The following is a 25,240-nucleotide window of genomic DNA, read 5'->3' on the forward strand; positions in this document are numbered from 1 at the left end:
AGAATATATTTTTATATGGTACAGAAGGGTTTATGTATAGAATATATTTTGAGTTAACTTTCTTTGGTCTTCTGTATTTTTTTGCTTAATTTTTAATTTTATGAAATGTTCTCAGCACACTCTTCCTCTTCTACTGCAGTAGGCCAATGGTTGGTATAATTCTGCTCTTCCGGGCTTTATGAGGACTCTGGCAGATAGCAGCTCTCCATTAGGATGTACACTCACAGGAGTTGTCAGCATAGTCTCTGCTTGGAGATGTCACGTCGTCCACATGTTCATAGCCTTCGGAAAAACATGCCGGCCGTGGACAGGATTCTTATTTTTAGATGAAGAGGTGCATCCGTGATCATATTCTGTGAATGTGGATAATAGGAATGATTTGTTAACACAATCAACTTTTTACAGAAAAAGTTAAGAAAAATTGATATTTCCTTTGCTCGCTTATTATTTCTTTTAATACTGTAATCTTAATCCGCCTGAGATGAACTGGCATCTGACGATTGTATAAATATTGTGTACTGAATACTGTCACTATACAACTTTACCATAAAAATCTGCCATCCTTTCTAATGTGAGTATGTAAGACATTGTTTCCCGACATGTACTGGACACTGACTATTGTATGAATGTTGTGTATATTGTTACTATACAATTTATAGAACATACTATATATACTTACATTTGATAACGGAAGCAATATATCGCTTCTGCTTGGTAGTACGGCCCGGATTACGGTTCTGCAGGTTTTGTTGGATTTTTCCAGATTCAGGTGTAATATCTGGAGTGCAGGTCTACCTGAGGTCTGGATGGAGTATGAAGCTGGGCTACAGGTCTACCTGAGATGTGGATGGAGTTATGATCTCAAGGAGATGGACAGTCCTCAGGATCTTAGCTGGTATTTTGAATGAGAAGACTGCCCCCACATTTACGGCAAAATGTCTTCTCTTCTCTGATTTTTGTGAAGCGCCCGACTCTATGGAGACAGAAAAAACATGGATTATCAGACAAGAAAGGGCAGAAATATTAGTTATTAGAGGGAGGACATTATTATACATGGAAAATTAGATCTCAGTCTTCAGTGATCTTCTGATCTCATAATATTAGTTGAATTAGTGTAGTTTCTTTATAATTATATAATAAAATATCTCCTTACCTGTATCCACACCCTGCACACACGTAGTTATACGTGTAATTGATGTCATACGCGTGATACATGCTCACTGGTGGTAGTTCAGGGTGAGCAGAGATGACCATTTCAGTATAGGATAGCCAGAGTGGACCATGGCCATCGTTTTGCATGCCATCAATGTGCCAGCAGGCGGCATGGCACAATTCATGTGCCAATGTGTCTCTAAGGCGCTCTAAAGATAGAAAATATACCATTACTATAACTTATAAAGATACTTTACATGACAAGTGCCAATATGCTAGCCCATAGTTTAGGGAAGACTCAAGAGACATTTGCCCTGGAGCTTTGGAAATTTCACCAACTATAGGACCTGAAGGATCTCCATCACCCCGGCTGACTCTTCTAATCCATCAACGCAGTAATTTCTAGTTACATCCCTGGAAGTCATTATTTATGTGTATTTTATGCATTGTTCACCTCCAGATTCCCCACAATTAAGGAAAAAGGGTCCTTAAAGGCGTTTCAATGATCCAATCCAGTTAAGAACTATGAAAGTTGCAGTAATTTTGGTCTGGTCCTAACAATTTGTTAATTCCATCAAAATACCACATTGTTGCCATATGATTGTCATATCAAACTTACCTGCGGAGTCACACACTTTATCCGACAGTTCAATAGTGGAATATTGATCATTATCCTTCCAGATGTTATAACAGAATGCAGATGTGGCCCTCAGTCTTTTACTCCACTTAAATTGTATTTTATCTTCAGGAAGCTAAAGATGAGAAATGAAGAAATAAAATACATTATATAGTAATTCAATAAAAGAAAGTTGAAAATGCAGTCCCTTCTAGGACACTACAATATGGAGGTATAACTTGTGACTAGTGTTGAGCATTCCGATACCGCAAGTATCGGGTATCGGCCGATACTTGCGGTATCGGAATTCCGATACCGGGATTCCGATACTTGCCGCGTATCGGATACCGGAATCGGAAGTTCTAAGATTCAAAAAGCAGAAATTCAGCCAATGAGATTGATTCCAAGTGTGGGCACATCCTGTTTAGCATGGAGGGCATGAAACTACTGGCAAGGCTGTGATTGGCTGGTGTAATGATGTCATGATGCAGTTTAAAAGTCGCTGGCGCCATTTTGCGATCACTCTGCTGTGAATTCAGTTAGTGACAGGACGCTGTTTGCTGACTGAGGGACAGTTTAGAGATAGCGATTTGCTTCTTTGTGCTTTCCAAAGGCTAATTTAGCAACCGCTGTGTTCACCTACTATTCACCTTGCTTTTGCCTTGTAGCGCTGTTTTCACAGCGATCTGCAGGGTCTGTGTGTGTGTGTGTGTGAGTGCAGCCCAGTCTCCAGTCTGAGTGCAGCCACATAGGCCATCCATAGTTGGTTGTATTCAGTTCAGGGAGGGTGGTTCATTGCCTCATACTGTTCCTTTTTTTTTTTTTTTTTCCCAAGTAGTGTAGTCTGCTGCTAATTTATTCAAAAAAATCCTATTAGTGTCTTTCCACCCGTCTCCAGCTAATTTGTGGAAAAACACTACATAGGATAAAGTAGAGGAGGGTTTTTGGGCCTTGCAGCGCCGTTTACGGCTGTCTGCACGGTCTCCGTGTGACTGCAGCTCGCCCTGTAGTCTGTGAGCAGCTATAGCCTGGTTGTCTCCAGCTCAGGGTTTTTCACTGCGTCATACAGCCAAATCAATTTTCTTTTTTTTCAAAGTAGTGTAGTCTGCTGCTAATTTATTTTAAAAAATCCTATTAGTGTCTTTCCACCCGTCTCCAGCTAATTTGTGGAAAAACACTACATAGGATAAAGTAGAGGAGGGTTTTTGGGCCTTGCAGCGCCGTTTACGGCTGTCTGCACGGTCTCCGTGTGACTGCAGCTCGCCCTGTAATCTGTGAGCAGCTGTAGCCTGGTTGTCTCCAGCTCAGGGTTTTTCACTGCGTCATACCGCCAAATCAATTTTCTTTTTTTTCAAAGTAGTGTAGTCTGCTGCTAATTAATTTTAAAAAATCCTATTAGTGTCTTTCCACCCGTCTCCAGCTAATTTGTGGAAAAACACTACATAGGATAAAGTAGAGGAGGGTTTTTGGGCCTTGCAGCGCCGTTTACGGCTGTCTGCACGGTCTCCGTGTGACTGCAGCTCGCCCTGTAATCTGTGAGCAGCTATAGCCTGGTTGTCTCCAGCTCAGGGTTTTTCACTGCGTCATACTGCCAAATCAATTTTCTTTTTTTTCAAAGTAGTGTAGTCTGCTGCTAATTAATTTAAAAACATCCTATTAGTGTCTTTCCACCCGTCTCCAGCTAATTTGTGGAAAAACACTACATAGGATAAAGTAGAGGAGGGTTTTTGGGCCTTGCAGCGCCGTTTACGGCTGTCTGCACGGTCTCCGTGTGACTGCAGCTCGCCCTGTAATCTGTGAGCAGCTATAGCCTGGTTGTCTCCAGCTCAGGGTTTTTCACTGCGTCATACCGCCAAATCAATTTTCTTTTTTTTCCAAATAGTGTAGTCTGCTGCTAATTTATTCAAAAAAATCCTATTAGTGTCTTTCCACCCGTCTCCAGCTAATTTGTGGAAAAACACTACATAGGATAAAGTAGAGGAGGGTTTTTGGGCCTTGTAGCGCCGTTTACGTCTGTCTGCACGGTCTCCGTGTGACTGCAGCTCTATCTGTTGTCAGTTCAGCCCCAAAAAAATAAATAAATAATAAAGTTCACCAAACACACCAGTGACACCACGTTACATTTGTGTAGGCCACATTAGCTCATATTAAAGTCTAGTCCACACTTTAGATAATTAGTGCTTCTTATACCTGTTAGGAGGAGTTGCTCAGGAATAAGCACACAAATCCGTTAGTACTTTTCTGCTTATCTTTATCAGTCAACCAAGATGAAGAAGGCAGTGAGTAAGGCACGGGGGCGTGGGAGCCGTCGCGGAGCAGGGAGGGGACGTGGGGATTCTGTGCCTGCTGCGGGCACCGGTGACTCATCAGCACCCACTTTCACCAGGCAACAGTCGTTCATGCGAAGCTTTGTGTCCGAGCGCCGTACACCGCTGCTGCGTGAAGAACAAATTGAAGCTGTTGTCGGATGGATGGCAGCTAATGCATCAACTTCCATTAGTGCCACATCCTCTCAGACACAGAGCACTGGAGAGCAGCCATCTGTCTCTTCACCACCTGCCAAATTGCCCAGGCAGACAGAGAGCCCAGGACAGGAGCCGTCTCTACTTCTGTTCTCTGAATCTCTTGGCTTGGAAACAGGGGGCCAGCCAAGCAGCATTGGAGAAATGGAAGAAGAGGCAGGGTGCAGTGATGCCCAACAGCTTTTTCTGTCTTCCTCTGAAGAGGCGGGTGGGCCAGTGGCTCCTGTCACCACATCGCAGGCCGCATCAGCTGATGATGACACTCAGGTGCCACTTACTGGTGCGTGCTCTGCTGCTGAGACTACCCAGGAGGAGCAGTTGGGGGCAGAGGGTAGTGTAGATGATGAGGTCCTCGACCCATCTTGGCGTGAGGGACAGGAAGGTGGTGGGAGCAGCTCTGAGGAAGAGATTCCCCGTACGGCCCAAAGAGGGAGAGGGAGGGGGAAGACTGCGGATCCTGCAGCCTCCGCTTTGGCACCCGTTAGGAGCATGTCTCTTCCAAAAGCCAAAAAGGGCGCTCCCAAGACTTGCAGTGCCTGGTCCTTTTTTGACACAGTTGCAGATGACATTTGCTATGTCAGATGCAACGTGTGTCATCAAAAAGTCAAAAGAGGGAAAAATGTCAGCAACCTCAATACCTCCAACATGTGGAAACATGTGCGCAACAGGCACCCGGCGGAGTTAGAAAAACACACTGAAGAGGTAGGCCAACCAACAGCGGCAGCTACCACCTCTTCAGCTCGTGTTGCCTCTTCCTCTACCTCACACGCAGCTGGTTCGGCGTCCTCCCAGGATCGCCGTGGAAGAACCTCTGCCCCTGTTGTCCAGAGACCCGCTGTAATTCCACCCGCAGCGCCACTTTCCCAGTCATCCACACACTCCCAGCCCAGTCTACAGCCATCGGTAGTACAGGCATGGGAGAAAAGGCGGCCTTTCTCATCAAACCACCCACGAGCACAGGCTCTGACTGCAGGCATTGCCAAACTTCTGTCACTGGAAATGCTGTCATTCAGGCTGGTGGAGACTGACAGCTTCCGTGACTTGATGTCATTGGCAGTCCCACAGTACAATGTGCCCAGCCGCTTTTACTTCAGCAGGCAAGCCGTCCCTGCCCTGCAGAAGCATGTGGAGGGACACATAAAACACGCGCTACTGAACGCCGTCAGTAGCAAGGTCCACCTCACCACCGATGCGTGGACCAGTCAACATGGACAGGGGCGATACCTTTCCCTCACTGCCCATTGGGTTAATGTCGTTGAGCCGGGTACAGACCGTGCGAGTGGCGCAGGACGTGTCCTGCCCACTCCAAGGATTGCAGGAATCCATTCTGTACGCATTGACTCCTCCTCTTACACCAGTTCCTCAGAATCATCGCTGCAGGAGCCGTCACAGTCCACCTCCACATGGACCCGTGATGAACGTGTACATGTTACGACCGACATGAGCACAGCCGTGGCCAAACGTCAACAGGCCGTCTTGAAATTAATTTTCTTGGGGAATCGTAGCCACACAGCGCAGGAGCTCTGGAATGCCATCAAGCAGGAGAGCGATGTGTGGTTTGTGCCAGCGAATCTCCAGCCAGGCATGGTAGTGTGTGATAATGGCCGAAATCTGGTGGCAGCTCTGGGCCTCGGCAACCTCACTCACATCCCATGTCTGGCACATGTGCTCAATTTGGTCGTGCAGAGCTTTTTGAGGGACTATCCGGATCTTGATGCACTGCTGCACAAGGTCCGCCTAGAGTGTGCTCACTTGCGGCGTTCCAGCACGGCAAAAGCGCGCATTGCGGCTCTGCAGCGCCGACACCGCCTGCCGGAACATCGCATCATATGTGACCTACCTACCAGGTGGAATTCCACGTTACATATGTTGGAGCGGTTGTGTGAGCAGCAGCAAGCTGTAATGGAGTACCAGCTGCTTCAGGCGCAAAAAAGTCGCAGTCAGCGCCGTACAGACTTCACAACCACAGAGTGGGCCACTATGAATGACGTCTGCCAGGTTTTGCGTCCCTTTGATTATTCCACGCGGATGGCGAGTGCAGATGATGCACTAGTCAGCATGACTGTCCCCCTTATCTGCCTGCTTGAAAAATCACTGCAAGCGCTAAGGGATGATGTTGTGGAAGAGGTGGAGGATGAGGATTCACCATTTCCATCATCTTCTGGACAGTCAGCGCCACGTGGTTCCTCACAAACGCGTAGGCAGGGGACCGTTTGTGAGGAGGATGAGGAGGAGTCAATGGAGGAGGAAGACATCCGTCCAGAGGAGGGAGTTACACAATTGTCCAGTACTCAGTGTGTACAGCGAGGGTGGGGTGATGACGAGCGGGCAGAGATCACGCCTCCAGCAGGGGACAGCGTTTCTTGGGCAGTTGGCAGTCTGCAGCACATGGTGGATTACATGCTGCAGTGCCTGAGAAACGACCGCCGCATCGCCCACATTCTCAACATGTCTGATTATTGGGTGTTCACCCTCCTCGATCCTCGCTACCGGGACAACGTAGAAAGCCTCATCACACCGTTGAACCGGGAGCGAAAAATGCGGGAGTACCAAGACACACTGGTCAATTCCATCATCTTCTCCATTCCAACTGAGAGAAGTGCTGCTAGTGCATTCCAAAGCAGCTCAGTGCGTCCAGGCCGTGGTGGAGGCTCTGCACAAAGAGGGAGCAGAAGCAGTGCCTCTGCCCAAGGCAAGACCAGTATGGCCGAACTGTGGCACAGTTTTCTGTGCCCGCCACAAAAGTCTACACCATCACAGACGGCTCCAGTCAGCAGGAGGCAACGGTTCCGTCAGATGGTGACAGACTACATGTCTTGCCCTCTTGCTGTACTCCCAGACGGCTCTTCCCCTTTCAAGTTTTGGGTCTCAAAGCTGGATACATGGCCAGAGCTAAGCCAGTATGCATTGGAGGTGCTGTCTTGCCCTGCGGCCAGTGTATTATCGGAACGTGTCTTTAGTGCTGCAGGTGGTGTACTAACTGACCGTCGCATGCGACTATCCTCCGATAACGTTGACCGGCTTACTTTCCTGAAAATGAACAAGGCCTGGATCTCGCCGGAATTTGCCACTCCTCCTCCTGATTGAATAATTAGGTCACTGTATACGTTATCCAGGTCTCCTGTTGTGTTCATCTTTCTACCACCTGAACTTAAATTCCTGGGCTCCAACACCGCCAGTTGAGGCTCAGACGTGCCGTCTGCACAGTCAAAACATACGACCCAGTGTTATTGGGTTTCAGTAACGTCAGCTGATCCCCAGCTGTGTAGCCGGCAATGTGTCATGCGACCACCACGCTGACACAACAACTGAAATGTAAGGGAATCTGTCCCCCCCCCCCCAAGGCGTTTGTTACTGAAAGAGCCACCTTGTGCAGCAGTAATGCTGCCCAAGGAAAAGGTAGCTATTTTTGTTTAGCTCCTTGCACACGCAGAACTTAACACTTATAAAATGTGTCCACTGATACCGTAAAACCGTCCCGGAGGTGGGACTTTCCTTCGTAATGTGACGCAGCCCAGCCGTCATTCCTACCCCCCCGGCGCCGCGCACCGGCTCCTCAGCGTTGTTTTATTCCGTCCAGGAGCCTGCGCTGTTATGTTATCCCGTGGCCAGGCACACTTAGCGCTGCCCGTCTTCTGGCATCATTTGGTGTCTGGATGGCTGCGCCTGTGCGGCCGCGCTGGCAGAGAGCCCGCCTCGCAGTGTCTTCTGATTTAATCCCACTGGGGGCCTGGGATCCATGGACATGCGCAGTGCATATCTGAACCTCCACCTCTCACTCATTTCCCTATGGCTTCTTCAGACTGTGCGGTGTCAGCTGGTCCCTAACAGCATGCCACGGCCGTGACACCGCACAGTCTGAAGAAGCCATAGGGAGATGAGTGAGAGGTGGAGGTTCAGATATGCACTGCGCATGTCCATGATTCCCAGGCCCCCAGTGGGATTAAATCAGAAGACACTGCGAGGCGGGCTCTCTGCCAGCGCGGCCGCACAGGCGCAGCCATCCAGACACCAAATGATGCCAGAAGACGGGCAGCGCTAAGTGTGCCTGGCCACGGGATAACATAACAGCGCAGGCTCCTTGACGGAATAAAACAACGCTGAGGAGCCGGTGCGCGGCGCCGGGGGGGTAGGAATGACGGCTGGGCTGCGTCACATTACGAAGGAAAGTCCCACCTCCGGGACGGTTTTACGGTTGCAGGGGACACATTTTATAAGTGTTTAGTTCTGTGTTTGCAAGGAGCATGATGAAAAGAGCCACCTTTTCCTTTTGCATCTTTTGTGCTGCACAAGCTGGCTCTTTCAGCTACAAACGCCTTGGGGGGGGGTTAAAGGTTCCCTTTCGACTTTCTCAGGCTTCGGCCTACATTGTGTTCCTCTGCTTTTCCACCTGTCCCTGGGCTCCAACACCGCCAGTTGCCGTCCAGAAGTGCTGTACGCACAGTCAACAGTCCCTCCTCTGTTATTGGGGTTCAGTAACGTCAGCTGTTCCCCAGCTGTGTGTGTGGCAATCCCTCCTACCTCCTCCTACCTCCTCCAACCTCCTCCTCCTCCACCTGTCCCTGGGCTCCAACACCGCCAGTTGCCGTCCAGAAGTGCTGTACGCACAGTCAACAGTCCCTCCTCTGTTATTGGGGTTCAGTAACGTCAGCTGTTCCCCTGCTGTGTGTGTGGCAATCCCTCCTACCTCCTCCAACCTCCTCCTCCTCCACCTGTCCCTGGGCTCCAACACCGCCAGTTGCCGTCCAGAAGTGCTGTACGCACAGTCAACAGTCGCTCCTCTGTTATTGGGGTTCAGTAACATCAGCTGTTCCCCTGCTGTGTGTGTGGCAATCCCTCCTACCTCCTCCAACCTCCTCCTCCTCCACCCGTCCCTGGGCTCCAACACCGCCAGTTGCCGTCCAGAAGTGCTGTACGCACAGTCAACAGTCCCTCCTCTGTTATTGGGGTTCAGTAACGTCAGCTGTTCCCCTGCTGTGTGTGTGGCAATCCCTCCTACCTCCTCCTACCTCCTCCAACCTCCTCCTCCTCCACCCGTCCCTGGGCTCCAACACCGCCAGTTGCCGTCCAGAAGTGCTGTACGCACAGTCAACAGTCCCTCCTCTGTTATTGGGGTTCAGTAACGTCAGCTGTTCCCCTGCTGTGTGTGTGGCAATCCCTCCTACCTCCTCCTACCTCCTCCAACCTCCTCCTCCTCCACCCGTCCCTGGGCTCCAACACCGCCAGTTGCCGTCCAGAAGTGCTGTACGCACAGTCAACAGTCCCTCCTCTGTTATTGGGGTTCAGTAACGTCAGCTGTTCCCCTGCTGTGTGTGTGGCAATCCCTCCTACCTCCTCCAACCTCCTCCTCCTCCACCTGTCCCTGGGCTCCAACACCGCCAGTTGCCGTCCAGAAGTGCTGTACGCACAGTCAACAGTCCCTCCTCTGTTATTGGGGTTCAGTAACGTCAGCTGTTCCCCTGCTGTGTGTGTGGCAATCCCTCCTACCTCCTCCTACCTCCTCCAACCTCCTCCTCCTCCACCTGTCCCTGGGCTCCAACACCGCCAGTTGCCGTCCAGAAGTGCTGTACGCACAGTCAACAGTCCCTCCTCTGTTATTGGGGTTCAGTAACGTCAGCTGTTCCCCTGCTGTGTGTGTGGCAATCCCTCCTACCTCCTCCTACCTCCTCCAACCTCCTCCTCCTCCACCTGTCCCTGGGCTCCAACACCGCCAGTTGCCGTCCAGAAGTGCTGTACGCACAGTCAACAGTCCCTCCTCTGTTATTGGGGTTCAGTAACGTCAGCTGTTCCCCTGCTGTGTGTGTGGCAATCCCTCCTACCTCCTCCAACCTCCTCCAACCTCCTCCTCCTCCACCCGTCCCTGGGCTCCAACACCGCCAGTTGCCGTCCAGAAGTGCTGTACGCACAGTCAACAGTCCCTCCTCTGTTATTGGGGTTCAGTAACGTCAGCTGTTCCCCTGCTGTGTGTGTGGCAATCCCTCCTACCTCCTCCAACCTCCTCCAACCTCCTCCTCCTCCACCCGTCCCTGGGCTCCAACACCGCCAGTTGCCGTCCAGAAGTGCTGTACGCACAGTCAACAGTCCCTCCTCTGTTATTGGGGTTCAGTAACGTCAGCTGTTCCCCTGCTGTGTGTGTGGCAATCCCTCCTACCTCCTCCTACCTCCTCCAACCTCCTCCTCCTCCACCCGTCCCTGGGCTCCAACACCGCCAGTTGCCGTCCAGAAGTGCTGTACGCACAGTCAACAGTCCCTCCTCTGTTATTGGGGTTCAGTAACGTCAGCTGTTCCCCTGCTGTGTGTGTGGCAATCCCTCCTACCTCCTCCAACCTCCTCCTCCTCCACCTGTCCCTGGGCTCCAACACCGCCAGTTGCCGTCCAGAAGTGCTGTACGCACAGTCAACAGTCCCTCCTCTGTTATTGGGGTTCAGTAACGTCAGCTGTTCCCCTGCTGTGTGTGTGGCAATCCCTCCTACCTCCTCCTACCTCCTCCAACCTCCTCCTCCTCCACCTGTCCCTGGGCTCCAACACCGCCAGTTGCCGTCCAGAAGTGCTGTACGCACAGTCAACAGTCCCTCCTCTGTTATTGGGGTTCAGTAACGTCAGCTGTTCCCCTGCTGTGTGTGTGGCAATCCCTCCTACCTCCTCCAACCTCCTCCAACCTCCTCCTCCTCCACCCGTCCCTGGGCTCCAACACCGCCAGTTGCCGTCCAGAAGTGCTGTACGCACAGTCAACAGTCCCTCCTCTGTTATTGGGGTTCAGTAACGTCAGCTGTTCCCCTGCTGTGTGTGTGGCAATCCCTCCTACCTCCTCCTACCTCCTCCAACCTCCTCCTCCTCCACCCGTCCCTGGGCTCCAACACCGCCAGTTGCCGTCCAGAAGTGCTGTACGCACAGTCAACAGTCCCTCCTCTGTTATTGGGGTTCAGTAACGTCAGCTGTTCCCCTGCTGTGTGTGTGGCAATCCCTCCTACCTCCTCCTACCTCCTCCAACCTCCTCCTCCTCCACCCGTCCCTGGGCTCCAACACCGCCAGTTGCCGTCCAGAAGTGCTGTACGCACAGTCAACAGTCCCTCCTCTGTTATTGGGGTTCAGTAACGTCAGCTGTTCCCCTGCTGTGTGTGTGGCAATCCCTCCTACCTCCTCCAACCTCCTCCTCCTCCACCTGTCCCTGGGCTCCAACACCGCCAGTTGCCGTCCAGAAGTGCTGTACGCACAGTCAACAGTCCCTCCTCTGTTATTGGGGTTCAGTAACGTCAGCTGTTCCCCTGCTGTGTGTGTGGCAATCCCTCCTACCTCCTCCTACCTCCTCCAACCTCCTCCTCCTCCACCTGTCCCTGGGCTCCAACACCGCCAGTTGCCGTCCAGAAGTGCTGTACGCACAGTCAACAGTCCCTCCTCTGTTATTGGGGTTCAGTAACGTCAGCTGTTCCCCTGCTGTGTGTGTGGCAATCCCTCCTACCTCCTCCTACCTCCTCCAACCTCCTCCTCCTCCACCTGTCCCTGGGCTCCAACACCGCCAGTTGCCGTCCAGAAGTGCTGTACGCACAGTCAACAGTCCCTCCTCTGTTATTGGGGTTCAGTAACGTCAGCTGTTCCCCTGCTGTGTGTGTGGCAATCCCTCCTACCTCCTCCAACCTCCTCCAACCTCCTCCTCCTCCACCCGTCCCTGGGCTCCAACACCGCCAGTTGCCGTCCAGAAGTGCTGTACGCACAGTCAACAGTCCCTCCTCTGTTATTGGGGTTCAGTAACGTCAGCTGTTCCCCTGCTGTGTGTGTGGCAATCCCTCCTACCTCCTCCAACCTCCTCCAACCTCCTCCTCCTCCACCCGTCCCTGGGCTCCAACACCGCCAGTTGCCGTCCAGAAGTGCTGTACGCACAGTCAACAGTCCCTCCTCTGTTATTGGGGTTCAGTAACGTCAGCTGTTCCCCTGCTGTGTGTGTGGCAATCCCTCCTACCTCCTCCTACCTCCTCCAACCTCCTCCTCCTCCACCCGTCCCTGGGCTCCAACACCGCCAGTTGCCGTCCAGAAGTGCTGTACGCACAGTCAACAGTCCCTCCTCTGTTATTGGGGTTCAGTAACGTCAGCTGTTCCCCTGCTGTGTGTGTGGCAATCCGTCCTACCTCCTCCAACCTCCTCCTCCTCCACCTGTCCCTGGGCTCCAACACCGCCAGTTGCCGTCCAGAAGTGCTGTACGCACAGTCAACAGTCCCTCCTCTGTTATTGGGGTTCAGTAACGTCAGCTGTTCCCCTGCTGTGTGTGTGGCAATCCCTCCTACCTCCTCCTACCTCCTCCAACCTCCTCCTCCTCCACCTGTCCCTGGGCTCCAACACCGCCAGTTGCCGTCCAGAAGTGCTGTACGCACAGTCAACAGTCCCTCCTCTGTTATTGGGGTTCAGTAACGTCAGCTGTTCCCCTGCTGTGTGTGTGGCAATCCCTCCTACCTCCTCCAACCTCCTCCAACCTCCTCCTCCTCCACCCGTCCCTGGGCTCCAACACCGCCAGTTGCCGTCCAGAAGTGCTGTACGCACAGTCAACAGTCCCTCCTCTGTTATTGGGGTTCAGTAACGTCAGCTGTTCCCCTGCTGTGTGTGTGGCAATCCCTCCTACCTCCTCCAACCTCCTCCAACCTCCTCCTCCTCCACCCGTCCCTGGGCTCCAACACCGCCAGTTGCCGTCCAGAAGTGCTGTACGCACAGTCAACAGTCCCTCCTCTGTTATTGGGGTTCAGTAACGTCAGCTGTTCCCCTGCTGTGTGTGTGGCAATCCCTCCTACCTCCTCCAACCTCCTCCTCCTCCACCTGTCCCTGGGCTCCAACACCGCCAGTTGCCGTCCAGAAGTGCTGTACGCACAGTCAACAGTCCCTCCTCTGTTATTGGGGTTCAGTAACGTCAGCTGTTCCCCTGCTGTGTGTGTGGCAATCCCTCCTACCTCCTCCTACCTCCTCCAACCTCCTCCTCCTCCACCCGTCCCTGGGCTCCAACACCGCCAGTTGCCGTCCAGAAGTGCTGTACGCACAGTCAACAGTCCCTCCTCTGTTATTGGGGTTCAGTAACGTCAGCTGTTCCCCTGCTGTGTGTGTGGCAATCCCTCCTACCTCCTCCAACCTCCTCCTCCTCCACCTGTCCCTGGGCTCCAACACCGCCAGTTGCCGTCCAGAAGTGCTGTACGCACAGTCAACAGTCCCTCCTCTGTTATTGGGGTTCAGTAACGTCAGCTGTTCCCCTGCTGTGTGTGTGGCAATCCCTCCTACCTACTCCAACCTCCTCCAACCTCCTCCTCCTCCACCCGTCCCTGGGCTCCAACACCGCCAGTTGCCGTCCAGAAGTGCTGTACGCACAGTCAACAGTCCCTCCTCTGTTATTGGGGTTCAGTAACGTCAGCTGTTCCCCTGCTGTGTGTGTGGCAATCCCTCCTACCTCCTCCAACCTCCTCCTCCTCCACCTGTCCCTGGGCTCCAACACCGCCAGTTGCCGTCCAGAAGTGCTGTACGCACAGTCAACAGTCCCTCCTCTGTTATTGGGGTTCAGTAACGTCAGCTGTTCCCCTGCTGTGTGTGTGGCAATCCCTCCTACCTCCTCCTACCTCCTCCAACCTCCTCCTCCTCCACCCGTCCCTGGGCTCCAACACCGCCAGTTGCCGTCCAGAAGTGCTGTACGCACAGTCAACAGTCCCTCCTCTGTTATTGGGGTTCAGTAACGTCAGCTGTTCCCCTGCTGTGTGTGTGGCAATCCCTCCTACCTCCTCCAACCTCCTCCTCCTCCACCTGTCCCTGGGCTCCAACACCGCCAGTTGCCGTCCAGAAGTGCTGTACGCACAGTCAACAGTCCCTCCTCTGTTATTGGGGTTCAGTAACGTCAGCTGTTCCCCTGCTGTGTATACGGCAACGTGTACTGCGACCGCCACGCAGGCACAACAAGTTAAATGTAAGGGAACTTGACCCCCCCCCCCCCAGGCGTTTGTTACTGAAGGAGCCACCTTGTGCAGCAGTAATGATGCAAAGGGAAAAAGTGCCTCTTTTCGTGATGCTCCTTGCACATGCTGAACCAAACACTTATGAAATGTGTCCCCACACAGCGTTAAACCGTCCGGTAGGTGGAACTTTCCTTTGTCGTGTGACGCAGCACAGCCATCATTTTTACCCCCTTGGCGCCGTGCGCCCCCTCCTCAGCGTTGTTTGAATCTGTCCCGGAGCCTGCGCTGTTAGGTTAGCCCTTGGCCATGCACACATGTTGCGCTGCCCGTCTTCTGACCTCATTTGGTGTCAGGCTGGCTGCGCCTGTGCGGGTGCGCTGGCCGAGATCCCGCCTCGCAGTGTCGTCTAATGTAATCCCACCGCGGGCCTGTGATCCGTGCCCGTGCGCAGTGCATATCCTCTCCTCTCACTCCCCTCCCTACGGCTTCTTCAGACTGTGCGATGTCAGCTGGTCCCTAATAGCATGCCACGGCCGTGACACCGCACAGTCTGAAAAAGCCGTAGGGAGGGGAGTGAGAGGAGAGGATATGCACTGCGCACGGGCACGGATCACAGGCCCGCGGTGGGATTACATTAGACGACACTGCGAGGCGGGATCTCGGCCAGCGCACCCGCACAGGCGCAGCCAGCCTGACACCAAATGAGGTCAGAAGACGGGCAGCGCAACATGTGTGCATGGCCATGGGCTAACCTAACAGCGCAGGCTCCGGGACAGATTCAAAGAACGCTGAGGAGGGGGCGAACGGCGACAAGGGGGTAAAAATGATGGCTGTGCTGCGTCACACGACAAAGGAAAGTTCCACCTACCGGACGGTTTAACGCTGTGTGGGGACACATTTCATAAATGTTAGGTTCCGCATGTACAAGGACCATAATTAAAAGAGCTAAGTTTACCTTTTCCAGCATTAGTGCTGTACACAATGGCTCTTTCAGCTACAAACGCCTGGGGGGGGGGGGGGTTAAAGGTTTCCTTTCAACTTGCTCGAGTGCAGGCTTCGGCCTACACTCCGCTCCCCCTGCTCCTCCTGCTGACCCTGGGCTCTAACACCGCCAGTTTTTGCCCAGATGTGCTAGCTGCACAGAGAAAAACACCAGCCAATGTGTCAGTGGGGTCCAGCACCGCCAGCTGTTCCCCTGCTGTGTAGCCGGCAACGTGTCCTGCGACCGCCACGCAGACACAAGAACTGAAATTGAAGGGAACCTGTCCCCCCTCCCCCAGGTGTTTCTATGTTTTACAGCTACCTTGAACAGCAGTAATGCTGCATGTGTTCAAGGTGGCTCAGAAACTTATTCTCCTTGCCCATGTTGAAGTGAACACGTCTAAAATGTGTCCTCTGTGACCATTAAAACGTCCCTCAGGTGTGATTTGACTTTGTATTGACACACGCAACAAGCTCCTTGGTAACGCTGCCCGTCTTCTGGCATCATTGTTTGGCTGGCTGCGCTTCTGCGGCCGCCCTGACCCACACAACAGCCCTCGTTGTCTTATTTAATGGGACTGCGAGGGTGTGATTGATGGGCAGGATCAGTGCATCAGTTCGCCTGTCCCTCCTCTCCTTCCGCCTTCTTCGGACTGTGCGGCTTCATGGCCGTGGCATGCGATAAGGGATCAGATGACGCCGCACAGTCTGAAGCGGGTGTAAGGACCCGAGTGTGAGAGGCGAACATATGTGCTGCGCCAGGCCCTGAATCCCAGCCCCGCAGTGTTTTAACAATGTTAAGACACTGCGGGGCTGGGATTCATGGGCATCGCGAACCGCACCGGCCGACATTACATGATGCCAGAAGATGGGCAGCGCTAACGGCGCTAGGCCAGGGGATAACACGACAGCGCAGACTCCTGTACAGCAAATAACAACGCTCGGGAGGCTGCACCCAGCACCAAGGTGGGATTCTTGACACCTGTGCTGCGTCTCATTACAAAGGGAACTCTCGCCTCCATTACACAGTTTGACTGTATAAAGGGCTAAATGTTATACGTGTTCCATTCAGCGTGTGCAAGGAGAAAAATTACAAGAGCAACCTTTGACTTGCGCAGCACTGCTGCTGCATAAGCTGTGGCTCTTCTACTTTGTAACCCCTGAGGGGGGGTTAAAGGTGACTTTTGAAATCGGTTCAATTAGGCTTCGGCCTACACTCTGCTCCACCTGCAGAGCCCGGGCTCCAACAACGCTAGTTGCTGTCCGGAAGTGCTGGCTGCACAGAGCCAAACACCTCGCCAATGTGTCAGTGGGGTCCAGCACCGCCAGCTGTTCCCCTGCTGTGTAGCCGGCAACGTGTCCTGCAAAAGCCACGCAGACACAACACACCCAAAGCTGCCGCCTGTGCAGGCTTCGGCCTACACTCCCCTCCCCCTGCTCCTCCTCCTCCTGCTCCTCCTCCTGCTGTCCCTGGGCTCTAACACACCGCCAGTTTTTGCCCAGATGTGCTAGCTGCACAGAGAAAAACACCAGCCAATGTGTCAGTGGGGTCCAGCACCGCCAGCTGTTCCCCTGCTGTGCAGCCGGCAACGTGTCCTGCAAAAGCCACGCAGACACAAGAACTGAAATTGAAGGGAACCTGTCCCCCCTCCCCCAGGCGTTTTTACGTTATCCAGCCACCTTGTACAGCGGTAATGCTGCATGTGTGCAAGGTGGCTCAGAAACGTATTCTCCTCGCACATGTGGAACTGAAAACACGTCTGCAATGTGTCCTCTGTGTGACCATTTAACCGTCCCGGTGGTGTGACTTTCCTTTGTAATGACACGCTGCAACCCCCTTGGTAGCGCTGCCCGTCTTCTGGCATCATTGTTTGGCTGCCTGCGCCTCTGCGGCCGCCCTGACCCACACAACGCCCCTCGGTGTCTTATTTATTGGGACTGCGAGGGTGTGATTGATGGGCAGGATCAGTGCATCAGTTCGCCTGTCCCTCCTCTCCTTCCGCCTTCTTCGGACTGTGCGGCTTCATGGCCGTGGCATGCGATAAGGGATCAGATGACGCCGCACAGTCTGAAGCGGGTGTAAGGACCCGAGTGTGAGAGGCGAACATATGTGCTGCGCCAGGCCCTGAATCCCAGCCCCGCAGTGTTTTAACAATGTTAAGACACTGCGGGGCTGGGATTCATGGGCATCGCGAACCGCACCGGCCGACATTACATGATGCCAGAAGATGGGCAGCGCTAACGGCGCTAGGCCAGGGGATAACACGACAGCGCAGACTCCTGTACAGCAAATAACAACGCTCGGGAGGCTGCACCCAGCACCAAGGTGGGATTCTTGACACCTGTGCTGCGTCTCATTACAAAGGGAACTCTCGCCTCCATTACACAGTTTGACTGTATAAAGGGCTAAATGTTATACGTGTTCCATTCAGCGTGTGCAAGGAGAAAAATTACAAGAGCAACCTTTGACTTGCGCAGCACTGCTGCTGCATAAGCTGTGGCTCTTCTACTTTGTAACCCCTGAGGGGGGGTTAAAGGTGACTTTTGAAATCGGTTCAATTAGGCTTCGGCCTACACTCTGCTCCACCTGCAGAGCCCGGGCTCCAACAACGCTAGTTGCTGTCCGGAAGTGCTGGCTGCACAGAGCCAAACACCTCGCCAATGTGTCAGTGGGGTCCAGCACCGCCAGCTGTTCCCCTGCTGTGTAGCCGGCAACGTGTCCTGCAAAAGCCACGCAGACACAACACACCCAAAGCTGCCGCCTGTGCAGGCTTCGGCCTACACTCCCCTCCCCCTGCTCCTCCTCCTCCTGCTCCTCCTCCTGCTGTCCCTGGGCTCTAACACACCGCCAGTTTTTGCCCAGATGTGCTAGCTGCACAGAGAAAAACACCAGCCAATGTGTCAGTGGGGTCCAGCACCGCCAGCTGTTCCCCTGCTGTGCAGCCGGCAACGTGTCCTGCAAAAGCCACGCAGACACAAGAACTGAAATTGAAGGGAACCTGTCCCCCCTCCCCCAGGCGTTTTTACGTTATCCAGCCACCTTGTACAGCGGTAATGCTGCATGTGTGCAAGGTGGCTCAGAAACGTATTCTCCTCGCACATGTGGAACTGAAAACACGTCTGCAATGTGTCCTCTGTGTGACCATTTAACCGTCCCGGTGGTGTGACTTTCCTTTGTAATGACACGCTGCAACCCCCTTGGTAGCGCTGCCCGTCTTCTGGCATCATTGTTTGGCTGCCTGCGCCTCTGCGGCCGCCCTGACCCACACAACGCCCCTCGGTGTCTTATTTATTGGGACTGCGAGGGTGTGATTGATGGGCAGGATCAGTGCATCAGTTCGCCTGTCCCTCCTCTCCTTCCGCCTTCTTCGGACTGTGCGGCTTCATGGCCGTGGCATGCGATAAGGGATCAGATGACGCCGCACAGTCTGAAGCGGGTGTAAGGACCCGAGTGTGAGAGGCGAACATATGTGCTGCGCCAGGCCCTGAATCCCAGCCCCGCAGTGTTTTAACAATGTTAAGACACTGCGGGGCTGGGATTCATGGGCATCGCGAACCGCACCGGCCGACATTACATGATGCCAGAAGATGGGCAGCGCTAACGGCGCTAGGCCAGGGGATAACACGACAGCGCAGACTCCTGTACAGCAAATAACAACGCTCGGGAGGCTGCACCCAGCACCAAGGTGGGATTCTTGACACCTGTGCTGCGTCTCATTACAAAGGGAACTCTCGCCTCCATTACACAGTTTGACTGTATAAAGGGCTAAATGTTATACGTGTTCCATTCAGCGTGTGCAAGGAGAAAAATTACAAGAGCAACCTTTGACTTGCGCAGCACTGCTGCTGCATAAGCTGTGGCTCTTCTACTTTGTAACCCCTGAGGGGGGGTTAAAGGTGACTTTTGAAATCGGTTCAATTAGGCTTCGGCCTACACTCTGCTCCACCTGCAGAGCCCGGGCTCCAACAACGCTAGTTGCTGTCCGGAAGTGCTGGCTGCACAGAGCCAAACACCTCGCCAATGTGTCAGTGGGGTCCAGCACCGCCAGCTGTTCCCCTGCTGTGTAGCCGGCAACGTGTCCTGCAAAAGCCACGCAGACACAACACACCCAAAGCTGCCGCCTGTGCAGGCTTCGGCCTACACTCCCCTCCCCCTGCTCCTCCTCCTCCTGCTCCTCCTCCTGCTGTCCCTGGGCTCTAACACACCGCCAGTTTTTGCCCAGATGTGCTAGCTGCACAGAGAAAAACACCAGCCAATGTGTCAGTGGGGTCCAGCACCGCCAGCTGTTCCCCTGCTGTGCAGCCGGCAACGTGTCCTGCAAAAGCCACGCAGACACAAGAACTGAAATTGAAGGGAACCTGTCCCCCCTCCCCCAGGCGTTTTTACGTTATCCAGCCACCTTGTACAGCGGTAATGCTGCATGTGTGCAAGGTGGCTCAGAAACGTATTCTCCTCGCACATGTGGAACTGAAAACACGTCTGCAATGTGTCCTCTGTGTGACCATTTAACCGTCCCGGTGGTGTGACTTTCCTTTGTAATGACACGCTGCAACCCCCTTGGTAGCGCTGCCCGTCTTCTGGCATCATTGTTTGGCTGCCTGCGCCTCTGCGGCCGCCCTGACCCACACAACGCCCCTCGGTGTCTTATTTATTGGGACTGCGAGGGTGTGATTGATGGGCAGGATCAGTGCATCAGTTCGCCTGTCCCTCCTCTCCTTCCGCCTTCTTCGGACTGTGCGGCTTCATGGCCGTGGCATGCGATAAGGGATCAGATGACGCCGCACAGTCTGAAGCGGGTGTAAGGACCCGAGTGTGAGAGGCGAACATATGTGCTGCGCCAGGCCCTGAATCCCAGCCCCGCAGTGTTTTAACAATGTTAAGACACTGCGGGGCTGGGATTCATGGGCATCGCGAACCGCACCGGCCGACATTACATGATGCCAGAAGATGGGCAGCGCTAACGGCGCTAGGCCAGGGGATAACACGACAGCGCAGACTCCTGTACAGCAAATAACAACGCTCGGGAGGCTGCACCCAGCACCAAGGTGGGATTCTTGACACCTGTGCTGCGTCTCATTACAAAGGGAACTCTCGCCTCCATTACACAGTTTGACTGTATAAAGGGCTAAATGTTATACGTGTTCCATTCAGCGTGTGCAAGGAGAAAAATTACAAGAGCAACCTTTGACTTGCGCAGCACTGCTGCTGCATAAGCTGTGGCTCTTCTACTTTGTAACCCCTGAGGGGGGGTTAAAGGTGACTTTTGAAATCGGTTCAATTAGGCTTCGGCCTACACTCTGCTCCACCTGCAGAGCCCGGGCTCCAACAACGCTAGTTGCTGTCCGGAAGTGCTGGCTGCACAGAGCCAAACACCTCGCCAATGTGTCAGTGGGGTCCAGCACCGCCAGCTGTTCCCCTGCTGTGTAGCCGGCAACGTGTCCTGCAAAAGCCACGCAGACACAACACACCCAAAGCTGCCGCCTGTGCAGGCTTCGGCCTACACTCCCCTCCCCCTGCTCCTCCTCCTCCTGCTCCTCCTCCTGCTGTCCCTGGGCTCTAACACACCGCCAGTTTTTGCCCAGATGTGCTAGCTGCACAGAGAAAAACACCAGCCAATGTGTCAGTGGGGTCCAGCACCGCCAGCTGTTCCCCTGCTGTGCAGCCGGCAACGTGTCCTGCAAAAGCCACGCAGACACAAGAACTGAAATTGAAGGGAACCTGTCCCCCCTCCCCCAGGCGTTTTTACGTTATCCAGCCACCTTGTACAGCGGTAATGCTGCATGTGTGCAAGGTGGCTCAGAAACGTATTCTCCTCGCACATGTGGAACTGAAAACACGTCTGCAATGTGTCCTCTGTGTGACCATTTAACCGTCCCGGTGGTGTGACTTTCCTTTGTAATGACACGCTGCAACCCCCTTGGTAGCGCTGCCCGTCTTCTGGCATCATTGTTTGGCTGGCTGCGCCTCTGCGGCCGCCCTGACCCACACAACGCCCCTCGGTGTCTTATTTATTGGGACTGCGAGGGTGTGTTTGATGGGCAGGAGCAGTGCATCACTTCGCCTGTCCCTCATCTCCTTCCGCCTTCTTCGGACTGTGCGGCTTCATGGCCGTGGCATGCGATAAGGGATCAGCTGACGCCACATAGTCTGAAGCAGGTGTAAGAACCCAAGCGAGAGGCGAACATATGTACTGCGCCAGGCCATGAATCCCAGCCCCGCAGTGTTTAAACTATGTCAATACACTGCGGGGCTGGGATTCATGGGCATCGCGAACCGCACCGGCCAACATTAAATGAGGTCAGAAGATGGGCAGCGCTAACAGCGCTAGGCCAGGGGATAACACGACAGCGCAGACTCCTGTACAGCAAATAACAACGCTCAGGAGGCTGCACCCAGCACCAAGGTGGGATTCTTGACATCTGTGCTGCGTCTCATTACAAAGGGAACTCGCGCCTCCAACACAGTTTGACTGTATAAAGGGCTAAATGTTATACGTGTTTCATTCAGCGTGTGCAAGGAGCGAAATTAAAAGAGCAACCTTTGACTTGTGCAGCACTACTGCTGCATAAGCTGTGGCTCTTCTACTTTCTAACCCCTGAGGGGGGGTTAAAGGTTACCTTTGAAATTGGTTCAAGTAGGCTTCGGCCTACACTCTGCTCCCCCTGCAGAGCCCGGGCTACAACACCGCTCGTTGCTGTCCGGAAGTGCTGGCTGCACAGAGCCAAACACCTCGCCAATGTGTCAGTGGGGTCCAGCACCGCCAGCTGTTCCCCTGCTGTGCAGCCGGCAACGTGTCCTGCAAAAGCCACGCAGACACTTGCTCTTGTACCTTCTGCTCCACATCCTGGTTCCAGTACCGTCAGCTGGTTCCGGGCAGAGCCTTTGGCTTAGGTGCCTCCCTCTGGGTATCCGAGTTCCACCAACGTCAGGTGGTCCTTGGTAGTGCTTTCAGGCACGGGTACCTCCTGCTTAGTAACCGGGTTCCAGTAACATCAGCTGGTCCTCGGTAGTTCCATTGGCTCTTGGACCTTCGGCTACCCATCCGGGTTCCAGCACCGTCAGCTGGTTCTCGGCAGTGTCTTTTGCTCTTGTACCTTCTGCTCCCCATCCTGGTTCCAGTACCGTCAGCTGGTTCCGGGCAGAGCCTTTGGCTTAGGTGCCTCCCTCTGGGTATCCGAGTTCCACCAACGTCAGGTGGTCCTTGGTAGTGCTTTCAGGCACGGGTACCTCCTGCTTAGTAACCGGGTTCCAGTAACGTCAGCTGGTCCTCGGTAGTTCCATTGGCTCTTGGACCTTCGGGTAGCCATCCGAGTTCCAGTTCCATCAGCTGGTTCTCGGCATTTTCTCAGCCTTCTTGTACCTTCTGCTACATTTCCAAGTTCAAGAGACTAAACACGATGACCCGGAAGAACACCCCTAAGATGACGACGACACCAGAGACGACAACCACCGTGATGACGACGACCCTGGAGACGATGACCCTGAAGACCACCCCGATGACGACGACCCCGGAGACCACCCCGATGACGACGACCCCGGAGACGACGACCCTGGAGACGACGACGACCTGGAAGACCGAGAAGCAGAAGAACAAGAGGCTGCAGAACAAAGAGCAGAAGGACATTAAGCATAACACAAAATATCAGAGCAAAAAAATATTATGTAAATTATAAGCAGAAGAAGACTAAGCAGTGTATGGGGGTGAGTCCGTTCCTCCTCGTGGTGCCCCTGGATAAAGCCTGATGCTGCAGGCCAAACTGAACGCGGACAAATGTAACTGGTTTGTGACAGGCAGAACGGAAGGTGTAATCTTCAAACTTTTATAGATAACAACTACGGGAATGCCTGTCACAAATAAGAATATGATGAAGAAGTTGAATATGATGAAGATAATAGTAAAATAAAAAGAATATGAACAATGTAACCCAAAAAATAATAGGTAGAAGATGAAGAAGAAGATGAATAAGGTGAAGAAGTTGATGTCAAAGAAGCTGATGATGAGGATAATTAAGAAGAAAGCGTGGGAGAAGTAAAAAAGAAGGTGAAGGGCGTGGAAGTAGTGAAACATCAATATCTGACATAAAAAAAAAAAAAAATAACATAGTCAAATTCTTTCTAACGCCGAACTTCATAAAAAAAAATTAAAAATCCTGCTATTCTATTACATTGGGCTAAACCTCTGTCCCTTTAATATCTCCGCCACGTCCCCCAATACATCCTACATTATTCTTAGTTGTTTTCCTTCATGTAGAATGAACCTACAAGTTTATAAAGGGTTTATTTTAATTCCGATATTTTCGTCCCATTGACTTGCATTGGGATCGGGTATCGGTATCGGATTGGATCCGATATTTTGACGGTATCGGCCGATACTTTCCGATACCGATACTTTCCGATATCGGAAAGTATCGCTCAACACTACTTGTGACTACTGGTCCTAAAGACTCCCGTAGGCACCAGGGCCCGGGGGTGACTGCTACCTCCGCACCTCTATAACTCTTTACACAGAGGAATAGTAAAGGTTATCGATGATTTATTACAAAGAAGTTTACATGTAGAGATACAGATAGCACAATATAGATGATAGATGTACAACCTGAGGGATAATAATATTTTACCTCGTTCCCAAACACGGTGCGATTGTACAGCTTTAACAGCCGCGTCGCCAACTCATGCTTGGTCTTTTGGAAATCTTTCACATATGGAGATGTGGGGCATGTGATATCCTGTATAAAGCAGCCTTCGATGGTACAAATAGGCCTAGAAGAACGGAAGATCATACATGAAGCCTTAGATTATATCTCAGAACATTCCTTTCCCCTACAATTTAGAAGGGATTTCCCATTTAGGGATCCAGTCACCCCAGTGGTAGAAGGTCAGGGGCACATATACAATAGGAGCAGCCAGCAATTAGCTATGAGTCCGGGCAGGTGGAGGAATCATCACTGAAATAAATATCCCGAAAATGCTAATGTAAGAACCCAATATCATTGATATATGAGCGCGGGTGGAAGGATTCATTGGGTGTCAGGAGTTACACAGGGAGGAGAGGGGGACTAACTAAACCCTGACATGGATTGGGGGTGCAAATAAAGGGATGCAATAGTGCTGGATTTTGTGAACTGAGCAGATGGCTGAGGATGTCCACCAGTAGGGTGCACCACTTATTAGTTTACAGTGTATCCTATAACTTTATAGAACTTACTGCTCTTCCGAGGTGGAACTCTCCAGGTATCCGGATAATTCTGTATCTGGAAGGAAACATAGAGCAGTAAAAATCTTTTCATCTTTGGTAATTATTACATTTGGCATCTGTATAATATTCTTAGAGAGGAGCAAAATCTGCAGTCCTTGATTGAAAGGGAGTGAGGAGGCACCAGATATTCATGGCCACTACTCTAAGCGTGATGGCTATGACCACTTGTTGGCTATCAGGTCAAGACGCATCTGTCTATTGTTAGATTATATTTAGGTGAAATATATGTAATCTGTATAGATTGTGAAATAATCCACAGCTTTGGACACTGACCACTGAATGGAGATGTTGGTGCCATTATTATACAGTCATCATCATCGCTGTCACTAACGATCACTGGAGATGCGCACTGTTCATGGACAATGGCAGCTTCATTATCAGAAGTCCTGAGTCCTGTGAATAACATAGAACAGAACAGAAAATGGATCAATGGAATATGTCCAATACCAGAAATCTAGGATGCGTCTAGAAAACACAGCTAATTACTCCTTACGTTTGTGAGATGATGCTTCCTCGCCACTAGAATAATCATCATCATCATCATCATCAGATATAACAATGACATTGGTGGAACTGTAAAACAAATATAGAAATAGGAATTAGTTGGGAAAAAAATCTAATATTAAAACTCAATGAAATTATGGATGAAATTACAGATAAAAATGAATCAGATAAAATAATCCAGAGCCCAGGAACCACCAGAGTCTTATATGACGCTGGGATGAAGGACACTCAATAGAAATGTCTCCCAATGGGACCGGAGCTCAGCGTTGGAGAAGATGTGATTCATCCTAC

The 25,240-nt window shown here is 52.4% G+C and overlaps 1 protein-coding gene across 1 annotated transcript; it reads right to left on the minus strand.

Annotated features, from left to right (window-relative positions):
• Positions 1–29: 29 nt before the first annotated feature.
• LOC143803657 (germ cell nuclear acidic protein-like) lies at positions 30–25,235 on the minus strand. The gene is made up of 9 exons (XM_077281438.1): positions 25,204–25,235; positions 24,939–25,018; positions 24,719–24,838; positions 24,395–24,440; positions 23,808–23,949; positions 1,772–1,904; positions 1,154–1,361; positions 680–973; positions 30–353 (listed from the first exon to the last, which is right to left on the minus strand). The coding sequence occupies exons 1-8, from the start codon at positions 25,233–25,235 to the stop codon at positions 889–891; spliced, it is 846 nt and encodes a 281-aa protein (XP_077137553.1). The 3' UTR covers positions 30–353; positions 680–888.
• Between the last annotated feature and the right edge of the window lie 5 nt (positions 25,236–25,240).

Source organism: Ranitomeya variabilis, chromosome 2 (genome assembly GCF_051348905.1).
Source record: "Ranitomeya variabilis isolate aRanVar5 chromosome 2, aRanVar5.hap1, whole genome shotgun sequence".
Lineage (NCBI taxonomy): Eukaryota > Metazoa > Chordata > Amphibia > Anura > Dendrobatidae > Ranitomeya > Ranitomeya variabilis.

Excerpts from the sequence above, each read along its gene's own strand:
- LOC143803657 (XM_077281438.1), bottom strand. The coding sequence starts at position 25,235 with ATGAATCACATCTTCTCCAACGCTGAGCTCCG. Across the intron at positions 24,441-24,718 it reads ACCAACATCTCCATTCAGTG|ATACAGAATTATCCGGATAC; the intron begins GTCAGTGTCCAA and ends GTTTCCTTCCAG. Across the intron at positions 23,950-24,394 it reads AGTTCCACCTCGGAAGAGCA|GCCTATTTGTACCATCGAAG; the intron begins GTAAGTTCTATA and ends CCGTTCTTCTAG.